Genomic DNA, 19,777 nt, shown 5'->3' on the forward strand with positions numbered 1-19,777 from the left:
TAGGCCTCACCTTACTGCAAATGCTGAGTTATATGTAACGCGTTATTAAAATATATTAAGGCTGCTAAAAATATAATTTGATATACAGCGCTGAATTCTGAGAAATGTTAACCCTTACCTTCCAATAAAGATATGGTATATATGAAAATAAAATGCACTTTAAACTGAGATATCTGTGCTAAAGCTGGGATAACCAATTATTGTGTGCTGTTTGTGGCCCCTAATGACTGGAGTTGTGCACATAAAATGTATATAAGTCCTGGAAAAATGGCTGATGTACTCACTCGAAGAAGGAGCTAAGTTCCCTCCAACTTCAGCACCTTTGGACTTATTATGTCTTCTCACCTGAGGCTTTTGAGCACGCAGGAAAATAAGCTGTTTTTTTTAATAACCACCATTGAAAGTAAAGGATTCTGCTTCCAATTGTTTACAAAATAGAAAAGTACTAAAGGCACCAAGTCTCTCTTTCTTCTCATGTAAAAAAAATAAACCCCTAGAGGCAGGGCCAGCCCAAGACATAGTGCCGCCTGGGGCGAAGTTTTAAATGTGCCCCCCCCACCCCGGCGACGCCACTGCTTATTATCTACCCGTCCTCTCCCTACCTTCTTATTATCTACCCTTCCTCTCCCTACCTTCTCACTATCTACCCTATCCCCCCCTTTGTACTTCACTTAACTTTCAGCAGTCCTGCGGCGAGTCTCCCTGCTCTGTCGCGGTGCACGCTGCTTCACTGATCAGCGCTGGAAATGACGTCATATTCCGGCGCTCAGCATTACAAGCCAGCACTGAGACCGGGCTAGAGGGCTCGCAGAGGAGAGAGAGAGAGGGGCGCCGAGCGGGTACTGAAAACTTGATAAGCAAAAACCACTCAGTGCCCCTCTCTCTCCTCTGCTTCAAAAAAAAAAAAAAAAAAAAAGTGCCGCCTGGGGCAATTGCCCCACACTGCTCCATGGCAGGGCTGGCCCCTGCCTGGAGGTAGAAATGTATAGGGACCGACCCTAACCTCTTTGACACTTATGTCCTCTTCTGATTCTGATTTGTTTTGATTAATGACTGGTTATCACGGTAGAACTCAAGGGCCACCAACAACCCACTGTCTGTTGTAAACCCAACACATACATCCTGGACCACCATAAATCCTGAGGTCCTGGTTTAAGAAACTCTGACTTGGAACAGGGCTTCTCAACCTCAGTTCTAAATGGTATATATTTTATCTTTCTCCTCATAATGCACACCTGGAACCTTATAGCCTGTTAGGGGGCCACATTGAAGATACTCTAAACTCTACTACCGCATAGTTTAAGGTCGCAGACAGCATACCAATGCAAACTGAGTGCTAAGAACCATATAGAACTCTGATCTAGATTATTAAAAGATTATAAAAGAAAAGAAAACAAATTAATGTTCAAAATTGTTACCCAAAAATAGATGGTTTGCTGATTCGCATCTATCCTAGTTATGAATGGATAACTGTTTCATGCAGTACTGATTTCTAGATTAAAACTGGATTCAGGCAAATTCCCGTTTGCTCATCCTTCCATTATAAAAATGTTCACCTATACTTAAGGGGTTTTTTTTGGGGGGGGGGGGGGCATTTTGGTGACAGTTTAAAATAAGTTCTATGTCTCTCTATATCACGGTAACAAACAGCACACCATAAGGTCCAAAAGAGTGTTAACATTTGACTCTCGAACTCTGGTTTTAATTTTAGGTTTTGTATGATTACAAATATTTCAGCACCTGTTTCCCAGACAGTCCCCATCTGGTGAATCCTGTTAAGAGCTTAATAAATTATCAGAAACTCATAACCAGCCTCAGAGAAGTCTTTTTACAATCTAGTAAATGAGAAATTGCAGACTTTGTGCATGCCTTCCATTGTGATTTATCATTTCAAAAAACCTGAAGCCGTAAGAGCAGATTGGAACATTACACCATTTTACATTTAACAAAGAATTTGAGATAATATCTGCAAATACAAATGTGCTAGAAAAATTACAAGCGAAGGTGTTCACAAAGCTCTTTTAGAACTGCTTGTGTGAACATAAATCAACCAACGATGCGATACCAAATATATGTGAAATATTCAAACTTTTATTTAGAATGAGACTCTTATCTTTATAGGAAAACGGTCTTGGTTTTGTTGAAATCCTGGGAACTACAGAAGTAACTACAATCTAGACACTGGGGACCACACTGTGCTTCTTCATCACCTCTGTTGTGTTCTCTCAAGGTTTCTGAATTGCCTTCATTCCAATACCTTGGTTAATGGACCGTTACATGTAAGAAATATTATCCCACTAGGCATTACCAGCGTACGGAGGGATTCTCACCAACAGTATAAGAATGTAAGTTACTCGTGGGGAAAACAAAGGGTTGGGGCATCAGAGAAGAAGCGGTCACGACAACGCACAGCACGGACACAAAATTCAACGAAGCTGACACACAAGCAGGAGTTACGAGAGACAATTTCAGGTAGAGGTTTGAAGTTGCACTGGAGAACATCTAACAGGGTTGATCGGAAGCTATTTCATACTTGTGTGCTTTCATTAGATAACAATATATAGAGATAAGGGGATACCTTAAGAAATAAGGTTTGATATGAAGAGCGTTTGGTTGGACGAAGGCTGAAAAGGCTTTAACGTAAATGATAAGCACAAGGCATGTAACCAGCAATAACAATCTGAACAATGGCAGATATTAAAGAAGAAGAGAAATTTACCAAGTAAAATAAGAACATGTGGACTGTAAGCATCTCAAGCCCAGAAAGGTCATCTGGCAAACCGGCCATCTGGTCTCTTTGTGTGCACCTGCCAGCTAGACACACATGGCCACTGCAATGGTCTGCAAGAGTGTAAGAGCCAACAGCAGCATGTATGTCATTTATCATCCACCAGTCTTAAAGTGCCAGGATCGATTTTAATCCCCACCACTCCAGTCCTGAAGGCAACAATTAAGGCATGCGCCTCTAGGAAACCGCCTAAAGATTGAACTAAATCCATTATAAAGAGGCTGATATATTTTCATAATCTACTGCCTCACTATACAGTTATTTTTCTCTTAAGCCTGAGAATACTACTGCAGAAACAACCGAATCATTTTGTACCAAAGAAATTAGATTTCTTTACAAATCTATTTAACTATATTTTTATTTTTTTTGCAGAGGCAACCACTGACACAACCTACTCCTATAAATGAAACTTTACTGCAGTGATTTAGCAAAAAGTTAATTTAGCAATTATTTAAAGAAAATAAAGTAATGCTGATAAAGGAAAGGCATATTACAGCATGCTTTAGGAAATGAGAGTAGATGGTCAAAGGTATTGGGACACCTTATTACACCAACAAGGGCTTTGATGACATTGCTTTCTAAATACATAGAGATTAGTATGAAGTTGTTCCCGCTTTGCAGCTATGAACAGCTTCAACTCTTCTGGGAAGGCTTTCCACAAGATTTTGGAGAGTTTCTGTGGGAATTGTTGCCCATTCATCCAGTAGAGCATTTGTTAGTTCAGGCACTGATGTTGGATGAGAAGGCCTGACTCGCAATCCCAGTTCCTGTAGATCCCAAAGGTGTTTGAAGGGGTTGAGGTCGGGGCTCTGTGCGGCCGGTCAAGTTTTTCCACACCAAACTCATCCAACCATGTCTTTATGGACCTTCCTTTGTGCGCTGGGGAACAGTCATGCTGGAATAGAAAAGTCTTCCCCAAACTGTTCCCACAAAGTTGGAAGCACATCATTGTCCAAAATGTCTCGGTGACCATTTCATCAATATTAATTTTAGTCAAATTAGTTTTACTTGCCACATTAATTAGTGAAAAATATAATTACAAAAAATCAAAGACCATCTGGTCAGATTATAGAATATAGTCCTGGTGGGCAGAGATAGACAACCCTGTTACATTTTACTGCTGCAAAAACTAGAGTACTTAAATGTGATATTTGCACCTTAGTTGGTTGACTAGTTATGTATAGTTAAAACCAATAGGCAAATGTTACAGGTAAAAACAATGCAATACATTTTCCATAACATGTTTCACTATAACACATACACAGAATGATAAGCACATCATTCTATAAGCCCTCTTCTTATAGTGGTTTCATTTTATTTTTGCAGAAAAAGGAATTAGAAATTACTGGTTTGATACACTTGTGTTTTTTGCCAATACTGTAAGAACAAAGAAATCCCTACATGTTCGCAAACCGAGTAGCACCATCAAACCTCCTTGTAGGCCTGTAAGAATTTATTTTGCTAAAAATCTTTTTGTGTGTGACATCAATAATGCCAGCATTGGAGACAAGAACACCCGTTATAGATCCTTAACAAAACCGAACTTTGAAAACTGGTATTTTCAGTATGTGGAGGTTCAGAAGGTACCATTTAGCTATTCTAACCAGTTCTTTACAAAAGTCAAAATGTATGTCACATCCTTAGACAATTGTCATGAACAGATAACACATTTACTGTATAGATATGACACTTTCAAAAACTTCCTTATACTGCAGGAATAAGAAAAATGTAAAATAGCACATTCCCTAGAGAGATCTGTTTCCAGCCCCGTCTACGGGCTTGGGTAAAGAGATCAAAGAAAGATACGTTTCAGAAAAAAGGGAATCAACGGAACAGTTTAAAGATTATAATCCACATACATGAAAGATAGACATACAAAAGAGTAAGTGTGATGACGTTAAAATGATGACGTCAGAAATTAACTTACCCTAAGGTTATCTTTTTTTTTTAATTTATTTTTTTTTTTAAGAAGTTTATGCGTTATCGGGTATTATTTGTAAATCTAGTAATCTAGTATTACTAGTAAATCCAAAGTAAATCACATTTTGTAAAATAGTTTGACGAAGATGCTACTATCAGGGAATGACAAAGGAGAAGGTCTCAGAAGAGCGGCTGAAAGGAGCTGCAACAGGAACCATTGCTGCAGGTTGTGGCAATGTTCTTTCATTTGGAGAACCCAAAAAGAACTATCAGCGATAATCTTAACTTTAGTTACACAACACAGAATGAACTGTCTTACATTTACTAATTCCTTGGCATACGCCAAGGAAGGGGAATCCTGTTTCATTAAGGTTGGTCATTTTTCATTACTGTTGGTTTGATGTCAGGTAAGAAGGCAATGTTTTTCAATGAGGAGCCTATCTTGATGGTTTTGCCCAGTTTAAACAAAACAATTACGGTGAACACTGCAGAGAAGATTGCCGCTGAACCATGTTTACCTTATCCTGCTGAAAAATACGGGTAGGATTAGATTTATTGACTTTCTAGAAATTCTTCTATATACACTCGGCACATATTAGAAGGTGTTTTAAAGGTCCTCTTCCACCTTCTCTGTTTAACTTTGTAACTAATAATTATTTTATAAAATAGCACATTTATAATTTTGGATAGGAACACTCCATTGTCATGCGACACAAATGGCAGGTTGCTGCCATGGAAAGTACAAATGCTTCTTAAAGCATTTATGGTATTAAATCTTCAGAGGAAAGTATAAAATTACAGAACTGCTAAGTTTTATTTTCTTAATACAGTAAAGATGTACAATGTAGGTGCTATCTACGTGGGACAGGACCTTAGACAAATTAATAACTAATAGTCTTGGCATGATGGTATTTACGTATGTTTTAATTGTTTTATATTGATATGTGTCTTCCTTCAGAATAAATAACGCTCTAAAATAGCAATAACATAATCGTGACATATGTTCTTGTGTAAAGTTTGGATAGTGGTCAACAGGGCAAACAACGGAATCTCCTCAACCTCTGCTTACCTTTTAATGTCACTATAAACAAACTATGCAGTAACCCTACATCATTGTGTGGTACCCAATACAGTCAGCTGGATGCCAAAAAAATTCAGATTAATCATAACCCCAATCTACAAAACATCAGATGGAGTAGGCATGTTAGGCATGTTCTGAAGGGCTCTGCAAAAGTGGAGCTGTCATTTTTTCTAATTGCTCTATGGGCTACTAGGGTCTAAAAATGTAATTTCACAATGCACTTTCCTGCAGTAACACCTCCCAACAGTCCTGAACTTCAAGCAATGTCCTGCTGTTCCACGTAGCTGCCCCATTGTCCCACTTTTGCTAGCAACATGGATCAGGGGAAGGAGATCCTTTGATCTCCCCAGAACTTTGTAGGGTGCCGTAAAATCATGGTAGGTCTGTTCTGTTGCAGTGCAGACCTCCATTGTAACTCTTCAAGTGAGGTGGGTGGCTGAGGTCCTGACCCCATCCCTGGCCACACACTCTAACATAGGTGCCCCGACTTGGACATCTGACATTTAAGTGCTCTTTTTAATTAACAATAAGTAACTATGATACTTCACTAGGACAAGGAACGTAGCATGGACGCTCACCAATGCAACATGGCCGTGCTCTGAAGCTGACGGCAGTAGCTGTCAAAATGCTGACCTTTCATTTAAGCAACTAACCTATATACTTTACGCTCAGTTTCAAAAGTAATCCTATCCAGTATGAAAAATTCCTTTGTGGCGGAATTTACTTTTTAGCGAATACTAAAAGTTTCTTCTCCTCTCAAACGTGTAACATTTATGCTTAAAGTTCATGACTTTTAAAGTTTCACGACTGTTTGTATTACCTGTCAGCAAACTTTAGATGAAGATTGGTGCCCGAGTGAGATTAGTACACAGAGAGAACCGAAAAGATAAAGCACATCAGAAAAAGTTATAGGCTCCTTTGTCAGCAAAATGTTCTGACTGATCCAGTCGACCCAAAAGGGATGACCTCAGAAATTAGCATTTTCTGAATACTTTGCCTCAAAAAGCATTGTGATTTAGTTAAATCCTTCAAGCAGAGGGAAGTGTAAAGTAGAATTGTTCCTTGGCTATATGAAGCAATGACTAACAAATCCTGGTTTTCAAATACTCTTGAATGTCAAAAACCTGATTGAAGATGCCCAGTTGGCTTTATGTCAGTTACTTTGACCACAGTCACAAATTTTTTTTTTTAATTTCCAGTTCCAGTTTTTCAGAGGCCCAAACCAAAGGAATTTATCAGGCCCCATCTTTAATACAAGTAGCATATCTTCCAGCCATCCTATATTTCATGAGACTGTACAGATTTTCAGGAACTGTCCAGTGGAGCGGCCCTACTTTTGCAGGCAGTAGGGATCACAGGCTTGTTGGGGGGATTCTCTGATGTCCCTCTAATGTCAGAGCTGTGGCCGGACAGGTAAAGTAGATGGTTGGTCTCTCCCCTACCCCTCCTCCAACCCCTTCCTACCTCTAACCAATGAAGGTTCTCTGATTTGGACACCAGGAATTTAAGGGAGTATGAAGTAATGCAAAAAGGAATAAAAATAATAAAAAATCACTATTTGTGTCACGGTACAGATCGCTCCCCTTCATCATCTAAGGCATGCTTTAGACCTATGGGGACCCAAAGTAGCCGCTTAATCTGCATACATGTGGGCAGCTGTACGTTTTATTTATACAGTAGAGCTAATTAAGAAAATATGTGCAATTTAACCCCTTCGCGACCTTTGCCGGTTCAGGACCGTCATAACAAGAAGGTCACTAAATGACCTTTGACGGTCCTGAACCGTCAAAAAATTAAATAAGCTTAGAAAGTGATCAAGGATCACTTTCTTCGCTTAAACGGCCTTGCTGCAATGCCTCGATGTCGAGGCATTCAGCAAGGCCGAGATCGGCATCGGGGGCCATGTCTGGCCCCTCCCCGGGGCGTCAACAGCCGCCATACATTGTATGGCGGCGGACGCCCGTTTTAAAAGCGTTTAGGAGGCGATCAACGATCGCCTCCTAAACTTAAATGGTGTCGCTGGAATGCCTCGATCAGGAGGCATCCAGCGACACCAAACACTTACCTCTGGGTGGGCTGTGACCGCTCCTGCCGCTGCCGGTGATCTTCGCCATCAAGCAAGATGGCGGCGGCCCGGGAACTAAAACAATAAAGACGAAAAAGTTCGCTAGAGGGTCTCCAGACCCTCTAGAGAACTGGCTCCACTTGCTGGTTGAATACAGGTACTGCATTCAACCATGCAAGTCAATGGAGCCCAGCTTTCTAATCACTATGTGATTAGTAAAATATTAAAAAAAATAATAAAAAAAAAATGGAAAAAAAAATTAAAAAATAATGTGCTAACATTTAAAAATAATTATGCAGTGATGTCACTAGATGAACCATCCAGTACCAGCAAAATGTGTAAAAAAAAATATAAAGTATTAAAAAAATAAAATAAAATTAAAAAATAAAGTTTATTATTTTGAGCAAGTGCTAAAATTTCTCAAAAATCTCAACAAAGAGTTAAAATAAAAGCACTTCAAATACCCAAGGGGTGTCTAATATATAAAAAAAATGGCTGATGGGGTAAATTGGAGTGGCCTAGCTCAAAGATAGGGCATAGGTACAGACTGACCAAAATGGAGAAAAAAAGCGCACTTCCCAAATGTGGCATTTTAAATCTGAAACAACCCAACAAACCCATGCATGTGGGTTATCACTGCACTCAGGAGATGTTCCTGAACACACATTGGCGTGTTGTTTGACAGTGGCATATACCAGGACCTGTATATCTATAACTAAAATACAATTTGTGTGAAAAAAAAATAAAAAAAATTACTATTACAAAGTTTGACAAAGTGTAGTTCTATAATTGGTGCATGGAAAGGGTTAAAATAACAGCATTTGGAATACCCTGGGGTGTCTAGTTTTCAAAAATATATGGTTTGAATGGGTTAAATTGAGTTAACCGGCTTCAAAGATGTTCCAAAGAGGAGATGGAGGCAGACTGGCCAGATTTGTTAAAAAAGATTTGGAAATCATAAAACGCTGCTTGTACTTATTGCCCTATAACTTAAAAAAAACAGCAAAAAAACCATAAAAACATTGGGTATTTCTAAACTCAGGACAAGTAGCAGAATCTATTTAGCTAGTTTTTTTACTTGCTTTTTTAGGTGAGTAAAAGATTTTTCAAATAAAAGTCATAAAATGTGTTTTTTTTTCAATTTTTCACCATGTTTTTTTTATTTTTTTTATAGTAAATAAGATGATACGATCAAAATGGTATCTGAAGAAAGCCCATCTTGTCCTGAAAAAAACAATATATAACTTATGTGGGTACACTAAATGGGTGAGGAGAAAATTACAGCTGAACACAAGCACCACAAAAGTGTCAAAACAGCCTCGGTCCCACAGGGTACAAAACGAAAAATGAGCCCGGTCCTTAAGGGGTTAAAGAAAATTTGATTTTTAAAGCAAATCTGGTAATAGCTTTCTACTAACTAATGAGCACGGTATGCAAGTGAAGGAACGCTTTATAGCCATTCCAAGTGACTGCTTGGGTCATGACAACTTTTGAATGAAACATCACACAGCAGCGAGAGATCCCTCTTGAAATCCATCAGAAACAAAACTTTTGGCGGGATGATTCATCCTCAAAAAGGAAAACATCCGCCAAAACAGAAAACTTTTATAGAACTTGCTTTTTCTTTACTTACATACTGTACAGTGCTACTTCTATCAAGATGCAACATTATTAAAAAGACCCATACTGCACATCGATCAATAAACTATGCATTACTTATTGAACAGAGCTCAGCGGAGGGTTACTAACAAGCTGAATGGTTTGCAAGATAGAAAGACTAAGAGATCTCAGTACATATAGCTTGGAGGAAAGGAGAGAAGGGAAAGAAGGGAACATAAAGCTTTTCCAGAGGAGTGCAAATGGGGCAGGTGCTCCAGGGACCTCCTTGCCCAAATCACAATCTCAACCTGCAATCAGGAGCGGCAGGGTCATGGCAGAGAAGGAGGAACTGAGTTTTGGGGCCACATCAAGTCTGTGCAGCTGAGCCACACTCTTCTTATCCCCCGGTGCAGTACAATAGGGAACCTCACTTGCGGAACTGAGGTCCCAGCATTGCAGGGGGATCCCTGTCAAGTGGGGGCCTCCAATGCCAGTGCCACAAGCCCCCAGGCCAAGCATACCGCTATGCTGGTGACCACTGCCTAGCTGAGTCCGAGTCATTTCCCAGCGCTCAGGCTGGGCAGAACAGCTGTCAGTAAAGGTAGAGGTGTGTTTATGTATGTATGTTAGGTTGTATTGGGAAGCATGTTTTAAAGTTTAAAGTATGGCGTTTACAACTTTCATTATGATGTTTGCTGTAGAAGAATTAACAAGTGGAAATACAACACAGTGGGCTATTTTGTGAGGTCCATATCATTACCAAAGGTAATTGCAAAAGTCACAAAAGACTACATGATTTCTAAGCAGCACCAGAAAAGAAGGGAAAAAAAACCAATAACCCAATGGTAAAAGAACAATCCATACATGGCAAAATATAAAGGTATGCCTTAATCCTTGCTCTATGTGCATACAATTTCACATATTTTTAGGGGCCTGTGCACTCAGGGAAAAGTTATTTCAGGCCAAATATGTCTAAGCCATCATTAACGTTGGATTTGAAAGATTTTGTGAAATGTCTTGGAATGGTTCCCTGGCTATCGCTTGCTACCTTGCCAATGCCTGGATCTTCGCAGCGTGCCGCTCCTCCTGTTCAGCCACTTTCCTCTTCAGGTTGTCAATTTCCAGCCTGAGTGCTGAAGAATGTTCCATCTCTGAATCAAGCAGGTTTCTCAGAGATCTGAAAAAAACAAAACAGAAAGCACCATCTGCCACAACGTTCACAAAACATTTATTGCCTCCAACATCATAAATGTCAAAGTTATTTAGTTTGTCCAGTTTTAAACCCATACTAAAGATTCCGAGAAGGGTCTAAAGAGTACATATTCTGGAAGTCACATTGCAGTTGCTTTTTTCAAGAGGCAAGAGTGATATTACCCCATGGAAAACATGGCAAAAGATCCAACCAAACATGTTTGCATCAACTACATGAGGACTTGGAACGTGGAAGATCTATCTAGTCAGAGGGACTTTATGGTGTAAGGGTGGAAGAGGTTGGTGTCTGTTTCGGCACAGACCTTTTTGCATGTGCTTCCATGTGGTGTAGATATGCTGTCTCGGAATACAATGCCATGGAGCCCTGGCGGTTCATGGAGACCACATGGGTTAGTCCCAACATTAGTGAGGGAGGTGTGTTTGTGATGCTCCACAATATTTGCAAACAATTCACACATAAAAAAGGGAGCTTGCGTGGCTTCTACGGCAAGATATCATCGAAACCAAGCTCAGTACAAAGGGGAAATTTGATGAGTGCTGCTGCAAGACAGGGATATCATTTTGAATCCATAATTTCACATTTATAGTTATTTAGTGAAACATTAAACAGATGCAGAGGGTTGTGTAATGAGAAACTTTCCTTAAATAAATACATGTAAAAAGGACATTTGCATAAACTAGCTGTACCCTTGTCAAAATCAATGAATTTAAAAAAGGGGATTTTTAATACAATCATAAAACCTACGCATTCTGTTCTTCAAGCTCATCCTTTCTGTTCATCAACAGCACAACCGCTTGACGAAGTTCACCTATAGGAGTGGGAAGCAAAGTAGAATTATTACAGGCATATGAAACAATGTCAATTTAAAAAAGAACATCTCAGGCAAATCCATTTCATTGATCGATAAAGAAGCTCCTTTTTCATTGATTGTGTTTCTAAAGGGAGCTTGTAACGATTATTCTCCCTTTGCCTCCCTAGACTGCTGTATCCACCTTGCAACATTACCTTTGCTGGACACATTAATGTCGAATTTAAGAGCCAGCTGGATTATTTTACTTGCCAAGAACAGATTTATCCTAATCCCTAGAGATTAATAAAAAGCAGCACCATCACTTGTGCCAGGATTATATGTGTGGAGCCACAGCCGGACGGCGACTGAGATTTTTCCAGGTGAAGTATTTAGCTCTACACGGACTTTTAAATCCTCTGTGACCAGAATCTCAAACAAGGCTTGTCATATGTTAGGAGTTGAATTTCCATTCTACTGGCACTCAGGGCTGGCCCTAACATATAGGTAACCTAGCAGATTGTCTAGAGTACTGCATACCTCCGAAGTGTCCTTGTTATGTCCCACTTTTAGGAGCAGTGGGGTTCATGGGCAAGTTGAGAAGGTCCTCTAATGTCTCCTTAACAGCCGTTACAGCACAGACCTCCATCAGAGCTCCCAGGTGGTAAGGTGGGCAGTTGACCATGCCTCTGACCCCATCCACGTGGCTCTTTGGGTAATGGTTGCGTATGTAAAAGAGGTGTCAGACACACAGTTCTGAAACAGCGCTAAAAACTCTAAGGTCAGAGGCACTTTACCTGGGAAGTCTTCTAGACTGCCCAAGTTGAGCTTCTGATGTTAAAAAAAACCCAAAATAAAGTAGCACTGTACATTTCCATATCCAGCTGGGGAAGGAGACAGCTATTGATGTAATTCTAGCAAGAGCAAAAAGGACAACCAAACTATACAAACATAGTAACACGCAAAAATATAATGGAGTCCACGAAGAAGCATTTCTACATACATCAAGAACAAAAAAAAAACATTTTTCATACATGTCAAAAGATATCTAGAACGTTGCTTTAATCGGAGATAAAGTTGTTTCTGTAGAGTTGTTTCTGTAAGTCCACATTGTTATGTGATGCACTATGTGTTACATCCCGTTTACCCTCTACCAACCAACTAGAGTAACCAGATAACACAGAAAAACACCATATATGCTGCTAGGAAGTGACTGATTTAAATAAAAAGATGATTTGGAGTATTTGGATATAGTAGCAAAATAAAACGTTTATGCTTATGAAGATGTTAGTTGGATACTGTAGGGTTAATATGTTTTAGCAGTTTGAAATTTACCAATTAAGTCTTGCTGTCTTCACATAAATCTCTCACACAGTCGTGTCACGTAATAATCCCATTTCTAATTATAACGTACATGTCTAATATTCAATGTAATATTAACAAAAAATCCAATTTCAGTGAAAAGTTAAAAATAATCAGTACTCATGGCTCTCATTTCTTGGTTCCCTGCCAGTATGTTCAAGGCAGAGTTATTCTAAAACAAACCTGTTTTTCCCCTCGCTTGCCAGTCATCATATACTGGAATTGGAACATTGAGCTCATCCGTATAAAAACAGAACGCTACAAACTTAAATAGCGCTATATTTTTAAGAAAAAGAAAAGCAATTGTCTCCGTTCCTAGGATAAAGCTGCTACCTAGCGACGTGCGTTTAATATACCTGCGTCACATATTTTAGTTACGCCACAAATTAAGATTTCATTGACGCGAATATATTTTAGTCCTTTTAAGAGATGCTTGAATTAAATCAGTTTTCTACAATTTCCAAGCTGCTGGCTAAGCATGACATGTAACCTGCAAGGGTGTTAAGAATGATATTATTTAGCAAAAGACGAAATATGTAGTTACTTATGCATCATAAACCCAAAGGAGGCTGCCAAAATATGCATCATTATTCCCGATTATAAATGTTTTGCGAAAATCACTTGCAAATGGGAATAGAATAAACAAGAAACATGGACTTTAAAAGGGGGAGAAATAACTGAATGGGGGGATAATCATGCCAAAGAACATGTTTTTGAGATGGCCACTACATAAGTTTATTAGTGATTTAACTAGACTGTAAGCTCGTTTGAGCCGGGCCCTCCTCACCTGTCATTACTGTAAGTCAAATTGTTATGTTATATACTACTTGTTATGTCCTGTCCACCCATTGTACAGCACTACGGAATTTGATGGCGCTATTTAAAACAATAAATAATAATAACTGCAACACCCAACATGAATTCCAGTCAGCTGTATTATGACTTCTGTTTGATATCCTGATTAAGTTAATGATGCTTTTATTTTTGGGTTAGATATCCAGAAAAGGCATTGTCGGGGCATTTTCCCTTAATTTTCCATGATCCCACAATGAAAATTACATTGGAATTCCCCCCAAACAGGAAGAATGGCTAAAACAGAGTAGTTGTCGCGAGATGTTAACCATACGAAGCAGCAGGATGGCAGCTCCCATATACATACATATAACATCTTTTTTTTATACTAATTTGTGGGGTGAAAAGAAAAAAACAGGATCAAAAATTAGGACAATATAGAATGTAAAAGTTTACTTTTACGAATATTTTACCAATAAAAAGATTGGCTTGGGGATAGGCGCATGTTTTGATGCCATACGATACTGTATATGTACTGTAATGTTTTTTAATATCACAGTTGCCTTCCCAGATTGCGGCTTTAATTCCAGGGACGTACCGGGCATTAACCTCTGAAATACGCTATGTGTAGCCGTGTGAATCCAGCCAGCGGCCACACAATACGGTACTGGATCTGTCGTACATGTGGGGGGGCACCATCAGGCACTGGCACACCAGGCGTTTGCCCAGTTTATCGGATAGCCGGCCGGGGCCAGCTTCCTTCCCTTAAGAAATACTATTTATAGATATTCTGACTAAAATTTGTGTAGCAAATTTTTTTTATAATAAAAGCAGCCATTTTCCCGCTAAGGAATCAATTGCATCAACGTGATTATATGTTTTGGATTTGAGCTGAGTGAAATTTTATATTAAATACTAAACGGCAGGTTGAAAAAGATCCAGCCCATTTTGTCTTCTCTTAAAAACATTACACTTCAGTGTTGTTCCATTATGTCCTTGTTACAGGGTCACCGTACCCAAGGCTGGGTACCCCTGTTTGAGGGCTGAGGAATCACCAGTCAGTCCCTCATACGGATAGCACTCAGCTATTCACGGATCATCCAGACCACCATTCGTAGTAAACCAAGAAGAACTCTCTTTATTACAAACACACAGAACTTATATACAATCTCAATGCAATGTGTACCGAACCCAACCCCCAATCCCATCAGCCACATCCCATCACAAATCCCATCAGTATACAGGGGATGTATCAGGTGAGGGGATTACAGAATACAATGGGTTCCCCCACCTGTGTTATCCCCCCTGTAGCGCGGGTGCCGTCTGGGCAGACAGGGCTGTGTTGGCTGATTAAGAGCCCCAGCCAGATTATAGGATCGTCTCTTTGAAGGCTGGGGCTGAATCCACATCAGTCTCTGGGCCGGTTACACAATAATACACAATATAATATATTACCGGGTCACAGTATACAGAACCGGACACAAAAGTGCTCCGTGACCCGGCTAAACTTCATATGACATATGAGCCAGCTACCCTGTCACAGATCTCCCCCTTGACCAATGGTCCGGCAGACCAGGCAGATCCACACGGGTCTGCTGCAGGCTGTCCGAGTGGACAAAGTTCAAAGGTGCAGGCCTTAGTTCATGGCCCCCTTTGTCAGAATCATCCATTGAAGGTGGGCCAGGGCCCTGGTTGCCCAAAAGGATAGTCAGTAGTCCTCTTTGAATTGGAGGACGGTCCCAGCTCAGCCGGGGGCACATGGCTATCCCCCTCACGGGGGTAACAGGGGCACGTGGAGACTCTTGCTCCCTAGTCTTGGGAACTGAGTCTGGGGCAGCTGCCAGGCCAGGGTGGTTGCATGGAAGGAAAACCCTGCTGATCGGGCCGGGGGCACTCGGGGAACCAGGGAAACACGTAGAGGTAGTAAGCGAGGCCTCTACCGGGACACTGGAGTGACCTAGGGGACACTCTGGGACACGAACAGGTGCCCTTACAGGGTTATTGGGCGAGCTAAGCAGCTCTGCGGGGTACTCAGGGGACCCAGGGGAATACTCCGGGGCAGGGACAGGTGCCAATACTGGACCACCGGGAGGGTTAAGCAGACCCTCGATCTTCCTCTCTGGGACAGGTGCCTCTGCCTGGGCACGGGGAGAGTCAGAGGAACACTCTGGGACAGTGACCTGGGCTTCTACCAGGACACTTCGGGAACCAGGGATCACTTCGGAGAACACAGGGATAGGAACCAGGGCCTGCGCCAGGCTACTGAGAGGACCCAGGGAACTCGGCAGCCCCTCTGGCGTCCTCGCTAGTTTAGGGAATGGTGCCTCTACCGGGTCACCGGGGACTTCATAGGGAACCTCTGGGGCAGTGACCCGGGCTTCTCCCAGGACACTCGGGAAATCAGGGGGACAATCTGGGGCCCTGGCTTCTACGGGCATAGATAAGGGTTTGGTGAGGGGGATTGTGCCACTTACTCGGGCGGTGGGGACAGTCATCTCTTCTGCCGGGGTAGAGCAGCCAGGGTTGTTGGTGAGGACTTGGGTCGGAGCTTTTGGCTTCCTCCTCCGCTTCTTTTTGCTGGCAAGGACCTCGGTTCTTCTCGCCAGGGCAGGGGCCGAGGAGTAGGTGAAGAGGACCTCGGTCCCACTCCCACAAGTTGTAGTACCATGCTCCCAGTCTCCTTGGAACTCCTGGAGCTCCACTCTCCGCAGCAATTCTTTATAGTCCCTCTCTAGCTGCCATTCCTCTTGGACCAGGCAATCCATAACAGCCTCCAGCTCGGGGGGAATAGCATTAACCAGGACTTCTGCACGGTTGTCCCAGATTGTATCCCTGCGGTACTGGCACGGGCTTCCGAAGGACGAGTCAAATTGGAAGGCATCATATATCAGTCCTGGGTCGATGGGGCTATACAGCATCAGAGGGTCGCTGTGGTCTTCACCTGCTAACTGCTGGGAGAATCCCTGGTAGCGGCTCTGGAGGTCGAGCTCTGCATATATGAGACCCCTCAATTCGTCTTCCCACTCCGGCAACGGGTTCTCCCCCAGGAGTGGAACTCGTAGATCCCACATTGTCCAGTACTGTGCCCAGTACGTTTCAAAGTGGGGATGGGAGAAATCATCCCTCCAGTCTGCAGGCGCAGACTCTAACTGCCATTGCTGGTGTTCCAGCTCACACACCTCGGCTGTAACCCGGTCTGTCTCATCCTCTGGTTCTCGGAAGGGTTGGATATCCTGGTATGATATTTTGGGGGTCTGTTCCCCTAGTCTGGGAGATACAGACCCACTCTGGCTCAGTTCCCGGTGACACATTTCAATCACCGTCATCACTTGCTCCGATGTAGCCCCTCCTGGGTACAGGGATAGGTGCCATAGAATGTTCTTTTGTAGAGCACTCAGTCCGAGGCTCTCCTCTGGGGCATCCTGGTGCCGGTCCATCTCTCTGCAGTCCGCAATCAGAGTAGCCTTTCCTTTGCTACAAACCTCCAGGAGCTCTCTCGGTGTCTCTCGTCTGCAATCCCAGTTGGTGGTTTGGATTTCACCCAAGTCGTGGGATTCTTCCCACCGCTGCCACCAATGTTACAGGGTCACCGTACCCAAGGCTGGGTACCCCTGTTTGAGGGCTGAGGAATCGCCAGTCAGTCCCTCATACGGATAGCACTCAGCTATCCACGGATCATCCAGACCACCATTCGTAGTAAACCAAGAAGAACTCTCTTTATTACAAACACACAGAACTTATATACAATCTCAATGCAATGTGTACCGAACCCAACCCCCAATCCCATCAGCCACATCCCATCACAAATCCCATCAGTATACAGGGGATGTATCAGGTGAGGGGATTACAGAATACAATGGGTTCCCCCACCTGTGTTATCCCCCCTGTAGTGCGGGTGCCGTCTGGGCAGACAGGGCTGTGTTGGCTGATTAAGAGCCCCAGCCAGATTATAGGATCGTCTCTTTGAAGGCTGGGGCTGAATCCACATCAGTCTCTGGGCCGGTTACACAATAATACACAATATAATATATTACCGGGTCACAGTATACAGAACCGGACACAAAAGTGCTCCGTGACCCGGCTAAACTTCATATGACATATGAGCCAGCTAGCCTGGCCCTGTCACAGTCCTCTTAACTGATTGTATAGCACTCGTGAAGCACTGAGATCGATACAATATGACTTACTCAAAAAATAACAGTTAATGGAATCTTTATATACTGTTATTTTATAAACACACAAAAAATCAGGATATTCTACCGGGGTGGCGGTTCAGGAACTGCATTCATTCAAGTGTTACAGACAGCGGGACTTTACAAAAGTTTGAAACTTTTACATTTGCATTGGAAAGGCTACACAACAATATCAGACACACCTAAATATAATTGCAGAGCGGCAAGCAGAGAATGTAGCTCAGCAGAATGGAGGGTGTGTGAAACCCCCTTTGAGGCAGTTTCAACTTATCAACTTGCGAAGTATTAATATCAACTTGCGAAGTATTAATATCAACTTAGAAGTATTAATAGCTTTTTTTCTGGTAGTTCAGCTGACTAACAACAGAGTTTCTCAACGTCATCCTGCACAGCCAAATGTACAGGTTGTCATCCATAACCTGAGGTCCTAGTGAGAAGTAAACGCTGTTTACAGGCTTGTGTTAGTCTATGCTCTGCTGACATATCTCATTTGGCTTGTCTGTACGTTTCGTTACTTTACTTTTCTATTTTGCCTTTATTCCTGTACATGTCTACCCTCAGCTGCAGTAGTTTGCTCTGATGGTCACTTGGAAGCTTAACCAGAGAGGGACGTGATTCCTATAGGAGAAGATCATCCACTACCCGAGTCCCTGCAACACGCTGCATTTTGAGTTCGGTACCTATTCTACACACCTTGATAATGGATTCCACCTCCATGTACTACACGAAGGCATCTCCATGGTCTTTGTGCCTACCAACATAAAGCTTAAGAACAATAAACTTGGTTCACCATCTGTAGGTTCTAAACCGCTTTCCCTCAAAACTATTTGTGGTGACCCTGACATGCTTTCCTATGAAATATCATAATGTCACATTCGTTTCGAACCAAAGTCACCTATTAGGAAAAAGCATTTAATAACAAATGGGACTTTTCACAATTTATTAATAATGCATAAAACATTTGGTAGCATACTTCTTTAACTTGGAAGTAAGCCATAAGACTAATATTCAGATTAATGCAAGGCTGAACCTAGGGTGGGTGTGGGAATAATGCTAATTTCTTGCCTTAACAAACACAGATAACCACACCCACTTTCTACTCCACCTCTTTGGGCCCCCCCGACTTCACCATGTAACATGTCACTCACTTCCCATAGTGCCAGCTTTGTCCCCAAACAGTTTGTCTGTATCTTTACAGAGGTTTTTTTGAGGAAAGTAGAACAACAAGGGAATTCATGATATTAGAACTGCAGAGTTAAACAAAATAAAATGAAACTAAATTTCCCCAAACTCAGTGATTTATTCACATTTTGACACTGAGGGTATACTGTGCAAGATATTGACGAAGATACACCCTAACTCCCATCACTATGTACTGAGCCAGACACTGACGGTGGTACAGCATTACTCCCAATATCACATCAGTATATTTATTATTGAGCAGCACAGGGGCGGGTGGCGACAGGCAGGGGTGGAAACAGAGGGGTGCAGAGCTGCTCGTTCATAAAAAAAAATCTTTCAGCAACTGCTCCGCGCCTCTCTCTCTTCCGCTCCCTGTCACCTGGGTGCCGTGCACCCGCCTCGGTGAAGACCTGGATTCATGGTTCCTAGAGAGTTCATTAGAGACATCAGAAACTCATTTATGTAGGATATCTACCTATCTTTAGCTGAAAAGAAGCAGACTGATGTAGGCAATACAAAGTTATAAAAACAACAGGTGGAGGAAGGCCTGTCCTTCAGAAATCTTGGGATTAGGGAATAAGACACTTGAAGCAATTTTGCTCCCAAGAGGAGTGCAACCAGTATTAGACAGAAATGAGCTATGGGCACACAGCTGTGCTGCTTCTCACTATTGCTTCCCTGATCCCAATTCAATACAAAGCACAGCAAGGCAATTACTGACGCCAAGATGAGAATTTATGTGACTGGAAGCAATTGACCACTTCACGATCAGAGAGAGCGGCTATATCTTTCTGT

At 41.9% G+C, this 19,777-nt stretch overlaps 1 protein-coding gene across 1 annotated transcript in view; it reads right to left on the reverse strand.

Annotated features, from left to right (window-relative positions):
- The window catches only part of LOC149278299 (sorting nexin-29-like), a 181,406-nt gene that overhangs the window by 140,893 nt on the left and 20,736 nt on the right, over positions 1-19,777 (reverse strand). The window contains exons 12-13 of the mRNA XM_089502141.1: positions 11,411-11,474; positions 10,502-10,630 (exon numbers count right to left, since the gene is read on the reverse strand). Of these exons, the coding sequence (XP_089358267.1) occupies positions 10,502-10,630; positions 11,411-11,474 (193 nt within the window). The remainder of the gene's footprint in view (positions 1-10,501; positions 10,631-11,410; positions 11,475-19,777) is intronic.

Source organism: Sceloporus occidentalis, unplaced genomic scaffold, assembly GCF_023333645.1.
Source record: "Sceloporus occidentalis isolate IW3139 unplaced genomic scaffold, rSceOcc1.0.p SCAF_195, whole genome shotgun sequence".
NCBI classification, from domain to species: Eukaryota; Metazoa; Chordata; class Lepidosauria; order Squamata; family Phrynosomatidae; genus Sceloporus; species Sceloporus occidentalis.